General features: G+C 43.4%; 1 protein-coding gene across 2 annotated transcripts in view; it reads right to left on the reverse strand.

Annotated features, from left to right (window-relative positions):
- The window catches only part of Slc5a1 (solute carrier family 5 member 1), an 84,378-nt gene that overhangs the window by 35,796 nt on the left and 34,857 nt on the right, over positions 1–13,725 (reverse strand). For both annotated transcript variants that reach the window (XM_052735865.1, XM_052735864.1), the window contains exons 3-5: positions 7,935–8,039; positions 6,715–6,774; positions 5,465–5,569 (exon numbers count right to left, since the gene is read on the reverse strand). In XM_052735865.1, the coding sequence (XP_052591825.1) occupies positions 5,465–5,569; positions 6,715–6,774; positions 7,935–8,039 (270 nt within the window). The remainder of the gene's footprint in view (positions 1–5,464; positions 5,570–6,714; positions 6,775–7,934; positions 8,040–13,725) is intronic.

Here is a 13,725-nt window from a genome sequence, read left to right on the forward strand (position 1 = left end):
GAGCTGTGTCTATGGAACTCTTGGGTAGCAATAAAACATGGACCCCGTTGGGAAACCTCTGAGAGTAACAGAGCCTTGGGCAGGTTACCTGGCCTTAGCTCAGAGGTTTAAAACCCTGGGAATTTTATTTTATTTTATTTCCTGAAACACACTGTGTAGACCAGGATGGCCTTGAACTCACAGAGATCCTCCTGTTTCTACCTCTGAGTTGTAGAATTAAAGGGGTTCACCACCACCCCTGACCCAACCCTGGGACTGTGTGTGTGTGTGTGTGTGTGTGTGTGTGTGTGTGTGTGTGTGTGTTTCCTGCCCATTCTGATCCTAACCAAGACAGCTCTGATCATCCAGTAAGCCCTCCCTGGCAATGAGGTTTCAGATGGAGAAGCCTCATTACTCAAATTTCTCTTTCCATTTGTCAAAGTGAACAGTCCAGGTCCCAAGCATCAAACATTAAGCAAGAGCAAAAGCTTTTACGTCTACCTAAAGACCCGAAATGTACAGCGGGGTTGCTGTAAAAAGTTTATTGCAGTCATGATCTGTGATAACAGCTCCAGGAAATAGAAACCAGGACATCCCGTTGTCAAGTGATTCATAAAATCTGAAGCTTTATCTCAACTGATTATCCATATTTGAATGAGATACACCACATCAGGAAATCTCACAGAACAAAATGCCTCTTGCAGATTGATGCGGCAGGTGTTCAAGTGAGCCAATAAAACTCATGGAGTGACAAAGAGACATGATCTCAAGATGGCAGCCACAACTGAGATCTTCGCTGACCTGTACCTGCAATTCCCTTTGTTTTCTTCTTCTACCAGTCACACACCTACTAAATCCCTACATCCTTCCAAGTCCCTCCTGGCAGGTCCTTTGCTATTCCCTGTCTAGATATGAGTCTCACAAACCATCTGTGTGTGTGCACGCGCGCGCGCGCGCGCGCGCGCGCACACACACACACACACACACACACACACACTGGCTAATCTTTGTTTAATATAAATCCTTACCACGTGGTTTGGGAACTAACTCTGTGTCTATGAACCCTGTGTTCCTGAACATCAGCTCCCAACAGGTATAGCTGACATCACTGTCATTTTTCTAAAAATATCATCCTATGCTGCAAAGTGAACCTAAAGCCAACCAAATTTATAAGGACGTCTTGCTTCCCTGTACACACGCCCTTCCTTCACCATCATCACACACCCACTGAAGCAGATGCCTCACACAGTCCTTCCAGAGCCTTCTTTCAGCCATTCGGTTACAGGGTGCATTGTAAACCCTCCTCACTTTCCCGGGGTTTGTCCGTAGAGGAATGTAAGAGTCATACGACAGAGAGGACATTAGGACAAAGGATTTGGGTGTCAGGAAACCTGCTTCTTATTCCGTTCTGTTCCTGTTGAACCTCACAAAGCCCTTCTGTGCAGTTTGTCCATCTGTAAATTGGGGACTAGGACACAGGATGAGACAGTCTATCCCTTCCTATCATTCTCTGGCTTCTTCTCACCTGAACACAGGGCAGAACTGTGAGACTGCAAGCTTTGAACCCAGACAGGTTTTAATCACAGTGCTGGACAGCTGTGTGTCTGTATACCAGCTGTGTGTGCACGTGTGTGTGTGTATGTGTGTGTGTGTGTGCACACGTGTGTGTGTGTGCGCGCGCGCACATGTGTGTATGCCGACATGCGTGTATTCACATATGGAAGTTAGAGGGAGACGTTCCAAGTCTGTTCTCACCATCCAACTACAAAGGCAGGATCTCTCTTGTTTGTTTCTCTGATCAGCTACTCCAGGGTAGCAGGCTCCCAGCCTTGCAGCCAGTTCTTCTGCCCACTGCACTGTGCCTGGGCTGGGAGTACAGGCGCCTTCTGCTGCATCTGGCTTCTTATGTGGGTTCTGGGGATGGAACTCAAGACACTGGGCTTGTGTGGCTAGTGATTTTACTGAGCCATCTCCCCAGTCCTGAAGTACACTGAGGAGAACCAGAAGGCAGTGGGTAAAGCCCCTAGTGGGAACTAGAGGGGAACTCAGGCATCTTCATGTGCACCTTTCAAGACATCTTTGGGATGGTTGTTTAGTCATTGGGTGAAACAAGTATTGTGCTGGCCAGGGCCTCCAGCCAGAAGCCTCTGAAACCACACACAGAAGCAGACTGCAACTGTGTACAAGTCCATTGCCAAATGTTGGAAACAGTGCCGGCTGGAGGACCTGCTCCTTCGTTCATGCTGGGCTGCAAGGGGCTGGGCCTTGACTCCCTGGGGGCTCTCAAGTCCAGGGAGGTTTAATCAGTAACCTGAAAAGTAGGTGAGGTGATAAGAGGGCAAAAGGCCTGGCACTAGTTTGTTTATATGACCGCCCCTATACCAGTCTAAGGGCAAAGAGTACCCTTTCCATGGCAACTGCCGTCAATAGACTGTCACCAGCTTGAACTGTGGCTTGAACGCTGACCTTCAGAAGGGAAAGCTAGGTTCCCTTTCCTATGCGCTCACACGCTCACACGCTCACACCCTCACAGCTAAACTAAGACCCAGTTCCCTCTGAGCGTCCTGTCCCTTCTAGGTGTGCCCAGGCCCACTGTTTACATCCCCTTTGCTCTTCTCACTTGGAACTTCCCTCCCTTCTGAAGCCCACACTGATCCTTCAGCACTCCTCGCACGTCCCAGGCAAGGCTCTGCACACTGGTTTGTTAGTGAAACAAGGACTGGAAAGTCCAGGTTTTTCATCTTGTAACTAAAAACTAACCCTGGAAGAGGGAAGGAGAATGAGGAGGCCACAATCAAGCTGCTACCGGTTGAGGACGTCATCAGTATGCGTCAGGAAGTGGTGTAAAGAGGGATAACCTTCCTGATTGTTAGCCCCAACTCCTAAGACAAAGTCCTCTCGCCCTCACCTGTGAGAGCAGGCTCAAAACCACTGGTGGGAAACAGTGGTCCCATCAACCAAGAGTGCTGGAGGATTGAGTGCCCACATACAAAAGAACACATGGACTCTGCCTTATATTCACAACTTAACTCAAATAGATCAAATCCAGGAAAATAAAAGATAACACTCATAGGAGAAAGGCTGGGAGAGGGCTCAGTCAATAAAATGCTTGTTGTGCATACACAGGAAACTTAATTCAAATCCCTAGGCCCTAGGTAAAAGGTAGACATGGCATGTGTTTACAACCCCAGTGCAGGGGTTGGAGACAGGCAGATCCCAGGGACGTGGTAGCCAGCCAGTCTAGCTGAATGGTGAGCTCCACATTCAGTGAGAGACCCTGCCTCAAAAGAATGAGGTGGAGAGCAATAGAAAAAGACATTTAACAATGATTTCTGGCCTCCATATGTGCATGCAGGATTTACACACACACACACACACACACACACACACACACACACTTTTTTATTTAATTTAACTCTTACTAGAAACCATGGAAATAAATCTTCATTCTCTTGAATTTTACAGCAAATTCTAAGAAATATCACCAAAAGCATGAGCAACAAATACAAAATCAATAATTCTGCCAAAATATAAAATCTTTGTGCATCAAAGGATAGTGTCCAGAAAGTGAAAATATAAATGCTTGCAAGTTATGCACTTAGTAAGGGTCTAGAGTCCAGAATATTATAAAGAATTTTCATTATTGAACAAGAAGACAAACAATCTAATTTTTTAGGTCTTTGCATGTAGGCCAGACCAGGGGATAATATAGGAGGGAAAAAAATAAATGTGGTATGCTAAAAACTTTTAAAAATATTTTTCTTTGAAGAACCAGCAGTTCAATATGTCCTAACCCTATGAAAACATTTTTAGATAATCAAGAAATTTTGGGCATGCCAAACATTAAGTCATCTGAATTTTTAAATCATGGGTTTTTTAAAGTTTTTATTAAATGTTATAAAAGCATAACGTTTTTGATTCCAAAAGTTAAAGGTGTATGCTGGAGAACTGAGAATAAAATCCTATGAATTCTAAGATTTGATTTATAATACTGCTAAAAAAAATTAGAAGGAAATAAACGAACCAAGAATGGCAAAGTGTTGCTATTGTTAAAAGTCGAGCAATCCGCAGTGGTTTATCAGGCACAATGATGTTTCAAAGTTTTGTACAGGAAACACTTTGCTGGGATCCAGATCAGTACATCCCTCAACTCTCATCAGAGGTTCCTGAGGAGCTGGGAATTAACACAGGGATCCACAGCTGGACAATGTACAGAGAGGGGAGACTTTGGAGCACTCCGCCCTAAATGGGATGTCTTTATTGACCGCTCTGCTCAAGGCTCAGGGATCCATGCAGAAGAGCAGAGAGTAAGACTGTAAGAGCCAGACATGGTGGATGATCCCAGGGAAAGAGAATCATCCAAATACAGTGGGGCTAACGCACAGAGACTGTGATAGCTTGGGCAAGACCTGGACAAGTCTAAGCCAGACAAAATCCCGGGGCTTAGAAGGGAAAGTGGATAAAAAGTGCCACCTCCAATCAAGAAGCGATTTACTATGGATACCTCCAGGGAGAGGGAAACTCAGTTTTCTCTGATGGAGTGTCACTGGACACATGAACTGCTCTCCAGGACAGGCCTCACGCTCAGAGGTAACCGGCCAACACAAAACAGACTCCAAGTTTTTGTGTGCTCTTTTGTTGTTGTTTGGTTTGGTATTTTTTGTTGTTTGTTTTGATGTTGGGATGTTTTTTTTTTCTTTTTTGAGAAGGAGAAAGAACATGAAATTGGGTGGGTAGGGAGGTGGGGAAGATCTGAGGAGAGTTGGGGATAATATGATCAAAATATATTGCATGGAACTTTTAATGATTCGTTTAATTTCTCATTGTGTAGATGGAGGAGCCATCTCTCCAGCCCCCTGGTTTAATTTTTTTTTTAAACCCCACATATAAATGAGATCTTGAGCACCTATCTTTCTGGGCTTGGCTTATTTCATTTAACATAATGGCCTCCATGTTCACCCATATCGTCAAATGATGAGATTTCTTTCTAAGACTGAACAGTGTGTATGTGTGTGTGTGTGTGTGTGTGTATGTATCATGAGGTTCCACTTACACTTGCTGATGAGCACTTTTGTTGACTCTACACCTTGACTATTGTAAATTAGGCTTCAGTGAACACGGGAGATTGGTATTTATTTACATGCTACTTCCATTTCCTTTGGGTATATACCCAGTGGTGGGGATAACATCTCAACCCCCCCTTTAATCTTTTCTTCAGAGCAGCTTTTGGTGAACTTTCATGAGCCTGCCACATAGTCAACTCACATCACAGTGGAGGACAGGGAGTCCCACTGCGCTCCATTGGCTCCTTGATGTATAAAACAGGACCTTCCCCTCAGGAGCAAGAAGGCTTAGCGCACAAAGGCCATAGAAAGGTACAGTTGCCTCTTGGTGGAACGGTACATGTGGCATAGTGAGAAGATGGACCAGCAGCCAGCCTCCCCTCCCCCAGCCCGCCCCACCTCACCCCTGGCGATGCACTCACTGAGATCTTGGTAAAGATGTAAAGCAATAAGGACAGAAGGGAGAGGTAGATCTGGATCCGCTTGCCTCCAAACCGCTTCCGCAGATACTCTGGCATCGTCACCACCTAATGGGATGAGATGGAGCCATAGTAAACAGAGAGCCCAGGGCAAGCAGATAAGTGGGGTCTAGCCTGGTGTCAGAGCCTCGGGAGTGTGGTCAGGGATTCATACCCCTTTGTCAGCCCAGCAAGTCTACAAAGCAGCCAGATGCCATGTGCTGATTTCAGTTCTACATACCCTATACAGTAGAAGTAGAGAGGCCCTAACATTCAGGTGCAATATATCAAAAGTATTCAAAAACACATGTTTTCTAATAAACACATGACTGGACATAACTAAGGAGGCAGATGCTTGCCCTGGAGAAGGTGCATGCAAATGCACATATGTGTTTGTACGTGTCTGTCTCTCTGTGTGTGTCTACGTCTGTATGTATTTTTTTCTATATAGTTCATCTACTGCAAATGAGACAATGGTAGCCTCTTGCCATTGCACCAAAGAAGTTGTCCAGATTGAAAGTGACTGTCACCTTATTCTACACAGGCAGTACAAAGGATTGCAGCTGCAGGCCTTCCCAAATATTCTGATGGTTCTCTTTTGTGAATTCCAACCACACTTCCTGTTTTGCTTTCCGTACCCTTAGCCTCTTGTCTTCTGGGACCAATATGTCACCAGCAATCTGTGAGCCTTCAGAAGGTACAACCTGCAGAGTTTGCCAGACATCACCTTTAGCTCCCAGTGTATACATTTACATGTAGGAGGGGCTTACATATGTCACTGAAGAGGTGATGATAAGGCTGTGTTTGATCAGCCACATGCTCCGAAACGAGAGGTGATGGTGTGCATAAAAGAAGGGGGACATAGCTCTTTTTCTCAACCTGTTTCCTTTCTAGGGGAGGAAGTAAACAAGATCACAGCAGTGTAGCACAAGAACACACCCAGAAGGTGGTGTAGGATGCTTCAGGGGGCTCTGAATAAAATAGGGTCACTTAGGGACTGTCCTAGATGGAAGAGTAGTGAACCTGGACTGAACGGGGCCAGAGGACTGTTTAACACTCCTGCAGGCAATCAGGAGCTCTTTTAAAACCTAGGGATGAAAGCAAACCCGGACTATTCTCTGTCATTTATGCCATAAAGTCTCCCGTGGCTTCCAAGAGGGTCAAGTTCACACGTGTATTTGCTGATGAGGAGAGATAACAGAGTGGGTACTTACCCCGGCCTTGATATAGATGGGGACGAACACCCAGCCCAGCACAACCACCAAAACCAAGGCCTGCAACCAAAACAAGAGGTGAATTCAGATCAGGAGAAACTTACCCATCTCTGCCTCTCTCTCAAGAGACCCTCAACTACTGTAGAAAAGTCCCCCACCTCTCTCTCTCTCTCTCTCTCTCTCTCTCTCTCTATATATATATATATATATATATATATATATATATATAAGTATGTATGTATATTGCGTGCACATGCATGCATGCGCTTTGCTACTTGCTTGGCCTACAGCAAAAGCCTGTGAGCAACAGTGGAACCCAGGACGCTCCCTATCAACACAGCCCAGACTCCCAGCTAGAGCTCTGAGTTCTCTTTCTGCTCTTCCCTGGTTTATAAGGAATAAAATACCATTTAGAGGGGAAGGGGAGGAAAGAAGGGAAGGAGAAAAGAAGGGATAAAGGAAAGGAGGGAGGGAAGGAGGGAGGGGAGAAGGAGGGAGGGAGGGGGAGGGAGGGAAAGAGGGAGGGGAGAAGGAGGGAGGGAGGGAGAGAAATGAAGGGAAAGGAGAGAGGGAGGGAGGGAGCTCCAGTAGCATTTCCCAACCTCTAACGTGTCTAGAGGACCAAGGGAAAAGAGAGGGGTCCTGTGACTATCATAGCAAACGGGCCTCTCCTATGAAAGTTCTTGGAGTTGAAATCCCCCATCTGCACCCAGGGTGGTTCTGAGGATCCTCTGAACATAGGCTGAGCTGGCCGGCTGCCAAGACTCTGCCGTGATCACGTACGGGAAGCTTAGTCCTTAGTGTGGAAGGTGGCAGCACCTTCATGAGGTAGCGGAGCACACGGACAATCCTCGTGTCTTTGAGAGCACTGTTCACAGAAGTGACTGGGGTCGTTCTAAAGGGACTCCTTAGTCATCAGTCCCCGAGGGGCAATTTTTACAAAAGCCAGTCTTGGTTCTACCTAACCCATCTTCCTGCTGTGGGTGATGCCCCACCCCCACCCCGTCACTTGCCCTCCACACGAGGTTACACAGAGTCCAGGGGGACCCTCACAAGAGTCTGTGCAATGTTGTTTACACTTTGAGCCTTCAGCTCTAGTGACTAAGTATCTTCTCTTTATAAAGTTAACCTGCCTCCCACATTTCATTACAGTGATGAAAAAGGACCTGATAGGAACTCCTTCCCGCCCCCCAGGACACAGTGGCTCCGGGATCACTCACGTTCCATTCAGAGCCACCCATGGCAATGCCCGAGGCTGCTCCTGTCCCCGCCAGCCCCACAAAGTGCCCGCTTCCAATGTTACTGGCAAAGAGGGAGGCTCCAACCTGGAAACATAAACAAACAAGCAAATAAGTTAGGTGAGTAGAACACTCAGGCTGGGACAACGGAAGAAGAGACATGTCAGCCAAATGAAGGGACATGAGCAATCAGAGGCCAGCTGGGGTCTTGATTAGGCTGAAATCTGTGAGGCCAGTTCCCACAGCAGACGTGGGGACTTGAGAAATAACAAAAAGACAAAGAGAGATTCGGAGGAGCAACAGGACACATCTACATGTCAGACCATCTGTGGGTCGTTCTTGAACCTGATTTGAACTGTGAGGAGGACTCGGGAAGTCCCACAACCCACCAGGGTGGCCCTGAGGCTTCTGTGAGCCTGTCTGCTCAGGAGCAAGGCTGAGTCATTCACCTCCACATCCTTGTCAGACCTGGTGGCCCGGTGCCTTGTCTAATAAGGCTTTCAATGAACATAGACAATGCTCTTGAAGGAAATCATTTAGACCTCAGACACCTTGTCAAGAAAGAGTGGTTTCCAGCCATTAAATCTGGGGATTTTATATGCTCAAAAGTAACACAAGATAATATTAATGGTGATTTGTGATTTTTTTTTCCACAAAGGTCCTGGAGATGCCCTAGGAATAATCACACTTTTCAAGAACACACATGGGTGGTGGTGGCGCACGCCTTTAATCCCAGCACTCGGGAGGCAGAGCCAGGCGGATCTCTGTGAGTTTGAGGCCAGCTTGGTCTACAGCATGAGATCCAGGACAGGCACCAAAACTACACAGAGAAATCCTGTCTCAAAATACAAAACAAAACAAAAAACAGAAGAACACACATATATATCTGAAGCAGTTTGGGAAACAGATTAGGAGAGTATACATCCAATCCCCAAGAATAGGGGATAGGAGAATGAAACTGAATATGGGGCTGTGAATGGGAGTTGAAGAAGAGCGTGTCAACCGGGGCCTTGGAGAGATGGCTCAGCAATTAAAAGGACATATTACTCTTGCAGGGGACTCAAGTTCAGTCCCCAACACCCACGCTGGTGACTCACAACCACCCATGGCTCCAGCTCCAGAGGATCAAAGCCTTCTTTATTCTGCTGGTACCTGCACCCAACATGCACAGTTCCACACACAAACACACATAATTAAAAATAAAATGAATATTTTTAAAAGAATGTCAATGTATTACTTTTTTTAAAAAAAGAAGAAAAATGTCAACTGAGATAAGAAAAGGATTTTGCACTCCTTAAGTTACAATGAAGCTATGTCCCAGTAAACCCACCAGTCAGTGACCTCTGAAGTCTTCAACTACAAAGTGGACCTCACTGAAGGGTGCTGCAGACCCCAGGAATCCCACATCTTCCGGTGGAGCGGTGAGTAGTGAGTACCCTTTTCCTCGTTAGCACTCCATCCCCTAAGAATATTTCTAGTCCCATGGGTCAGAACGAGTCTAAAGAGAAACAGCTTTTGGTAGAAATTACAAGACTCAGGCTTGAGATGAGAGGCATTTCAGTCAGCTCCAGTCAGTTTACAGACTTAGGTGAGGAAGTAACAGATTATTTTAACCCCAAATGGCCCCCTGAGAAACATAAAGAAAGATTAAGGGGACCCCTGGGAGCCGCTGACCTGGTGGGACAGAGTCACCAGCAGATTAGGACAGGTGGCAGAGATTCTACCCCCTCTGCCCTGGGGAGAAACCCGCTGTCATTTCATTCAGGGTCTTATACAGGGTAACACAATATTATCACACTACGAGACCTCCTGAGAACGTAAACTAGGGCCGTTGAAGTTTGCTATGCTCTCCCCCCAGCTTTCTGGGGTGGCAGCTACTGCTGAAAATAGCTCTCTTTGCTATGACTCACTGGAAACTAAAGGGTTAACTTGTGCTTTAGAACCTAGAAACTGCTTCGCCTTGGAGCGCAGAACTCCAACGGCTCATTTAAATATCAAAACAAACCTTGCTGACAATGCTGATTTAAAAACTGAAATGGTGATTTCCCCAACATAAACTATTCCTTCAGCTCTCCTCCTATAGCTGCATTTAAAAAGTGTCTTTCTCTCTCTCTCTTTCTGGGTTGACTGTTACTACGAAGTTCTTGGTTATTTACAAAAATCTTGGCCAAGTCCAAGAACTTCCAGTTAACTCATTCCGAACCAGATCTATGGGAGGAGGCTGCTCCTCCCAGGACCTGTAATTCTATACGGGGGGGGGGGGGGGGGGGGGGGGGGGGGGGGGGGGGGGCGTTCTTGGATCCCAAAGATGTTTGGAGACTGAGGAATCCTGCCAAAATAAAGGCTTACTCCTTTGCTGAGCATCTGCCTTGTTTCTCTCTGAGCCTAACTGCCTGCCTGTAATCAGTCTCATTACTTCCCTGCTGTCCAGTCTCAGCTTTCATTTCCTCCTGCTTCTTCACCCCTCCCCATCCCTTACCATTCCTGATGTCTGGCTGGCCTTACACAGACAGGCTGATATAGCTTCAATATAAATCCTTCTCACTTTTAACTCATGAAACAATTACTTTAGGTTTTTTACTGTGCTTATCTTATTTCATGACACATGATAAAGGATTTATTAAATTACCACTCTCCTTATATACTATATTTCTGACTAAGAGCTCTTGTTTCTTTATTAAAATAACTTCAATACAAACTTATTATTTTTAAGGCTAAACCTAACAGGGATAAAACTTAAAGTTCTAAGTCTATAAGGACAACTAACTTATAAACTGTTAAGAATAAGTTTACTTTAATTATAAACTATTAAAGATAATTGAAATATACAACTTACTGATTTATTGGCCAACTTAAACTATAAACTATTAAGAATAAGTTTTACTTAAATTATAAGCTATTAAAAATAATTATTAGAGCTGGGCGGTGGTGGTGCACGCCTTTAATCCCAGCACTTGGGAGACAGAGGCAGGAGGATCTCAGTGAGTTCGAGTCTAGTCTGATCTACAAAGTGAGATCCAGGACAGCCAGGATTGTTATACAGAGAAACTCTGCCTCGAAAACAACAACAACAAAAAAAAAATTATTAGGATACAAATTAAAGCTTGATCATCTTATAATGATCAAATTCTCTAATGTATATAAAGCTATATTTACATACATGATACACATGCTAAATATTAGTATAATAAATTCTTTACTTAGTCCCCTGGCATTTAAAATGTTTAAGCTTTGCACTATAGACAAAACTATGCCATGCCCCTTATTGCCAGAATTTTGTCCAAATTACACTTTGGAATCATTTAGATTATATTTCCATTTACCAGGTCTAAAGATAATTTGCCTTCCTATCAAATTTCAAATAAATGATAGCTCACCAAACAGATTTCAAAATAACCTTTTACTATTCCTTTGTTTAAAGAAACTCACTCCACATTGGCTACTCTCAATAATTAATCACTTACGTCTCCTGACAAATTAATATAAAGATGCTTTTAGATGTAAAGTTTTTAATAGGATATGTAGGCTTAGATATAAAGAATGTTTCAGAAAATTAAAAAATAACTTAGGATATGTGAAATACAAGTTATTGGGACAGATAACTATAGCATAAACATCTAGATATGATAACATGAGTCTGAGTAAATAACCTAGACATGCTGAGGATGCATGCCTAAATTAGGTCTATAGTTATGGGATAATTCATAAGGGTTTAAATATGGATAAAGTTTTTATGATGTCTAAGATATATAGGCTTAAGGTATGGGCACATATATAAACAATGTTTTATGCAAGTTATAGAGGTCTGAGGATGAAAAGGCTCAAATAATGATAAAGGAAAGGGTCAACAATATTGGATGGGCTGGAGGAATTGGTCACAGTTCAAATTACAAGCTTCTTTACACTATACACTCAGGCAATTATATCACATATACAGCAACAAATTAGATTAGCTTAAGCTGCCATGCCAGAATTTAAATAATAACTACAACAGTTTTGGCCTGATGATTTTTATTGGACACTCTGATGCCTGGGCTGATGAAGATTTTATCTTGATTCAATGTCCTTGTAACCACAGAAGCTGCCAATCAGAGTATAGGCTATTATTTATCTCTAGATCCTTAATAATTGGGCCTATTTTTATGAATAAGTTGATACAATTTCAGGTCTTTCTGACGAACTCCGTTTATCAATGATGTCAAAACTTCAAGGAATATGATTAGAAATAATAACTCTGTTCTAAATATAGTTTGTTAATTTTAACTAAAGGTAAACAAGATTTGAGATATATAAAAGAATAAAACATGTTTCAGATTTCACTCTCTTGCTAGCCTGCTGTTTTGTTGAGACTCCAACGGTTCATAATTTTGCTCTGACAAAGTATCACCACTGTTATCACGTTGCTAATTAAGGTTTTTGTCTCTTCAAGAAGATTCTTACAAGATTCAGAAGATCTAAGTTCACCATTGCCCACAAGCCAAGAAAGACTCTAGAGGAATACTATCTGACTACAGTTTGTTTTCCCACCTACATTTTTTTTTTTTTTTGCAGGGGGGAAGCTTTCACCCTCTCCCTGCCCTTCTCTCATCTACTAAAACCATGTATTTAATATTCCAAATGTACACCGAAGAGAAAAAGTTTCCTCTTTAAAACTCCCTGACTTCATGTTCTGCCATTAACATATATTTGTTCCAGCAGAAATTCTTTTTTCTTAAATTTAATTTTATTTTATTTTACAATACAATTCAGTTCTACATATCAGCCACGGATTCCTTTGTTCTCCCCCCCTCCCGCCCCCCCCTCCCCTTCCCCCCAGCCTACTCCCTATTCCCACCTCATCCAGGGCAAAGCCTCCCCCCCCCCCCCCGTCCCCCCTCCCCCGAGGACTGAGAGTTACCTGTGGTCATCCTCTGGGCCACAGATGTGCTGTCTAGCTGTAGGTCTGCATCCCGCCCTCCAGCCCACATGCCAGGGGGTTCCACTGCACTTACACAGTTACCTCTCAGTATAGACTGATTCAAATGCCACCTGCATGGGCAACACATGAAAAAACTGCTCTTCCCAGTTTTCCACTGTGTTCCAGCCTTCTGAACTCCCAACTTCACCCCATGTCAGCATGAAGTAACCATGAGCGAATTCTATACTCCCGTTCCTTTTGCTTACAGAAAATTTCTTACCCACAGACTGAACTGCCTTTTAACAAATGTTCTATTATTAATTGTATAAATTCTGCCCATGATCCTGAAATATATATAGTATCAGACATTCTCCTTATGTACTTCTGATGATTGCTCTGTATGTAAATCTTGCTATGTATACCTTGATACATATTGATACTGTCCTCTCATCACTAAATTGTTTATTATTTGCCTTGATTGCAAATTTAAATTATTAGGTCAACTTCAACTGCAGCCTTGATCCTACAAATGCTTGTGACTAATTCAGGTAACTCTTTATCTAACAATGCTTCATTAACATACAGATTAATCAAATTAATACCACTAATCTAAGATTAATAGAGTTATTATTCTAAAATAACCATTTCTTTTTGATTACTCGAAATCATAATATTTAGACACACGTAACCATATTATGCCATGCTAACTAAGGATAGATTTTATGTTACTCCTCTGCTCCTTTTTGAGTCAGAGATATCCTAATTATATACAACTATACCTATTAGATGGGTAAACTAATTTCTCAGCTTGCCATCTATATAGATTATTGATTGATCACTAATCATAAATACAAATTAGTGATTATGAATATTAAA

The sequence above is a fragment of the Peromyscus californicus genome, unplaced genomic scaffold, assembly GCF_007827085.1.
Source record: "Peromyscus californicus insignis strain IS unplaced genomic scaffold, ASM782708v3 Scaffold_13__1_contigs__length_99412109, whole genome shotgun sequence".
NCBI lineage: Eukaryota > Metazoa > Chordata > Mammalia > Rodentia > Cricetidae > Peromyscus > Peromyscus californicus.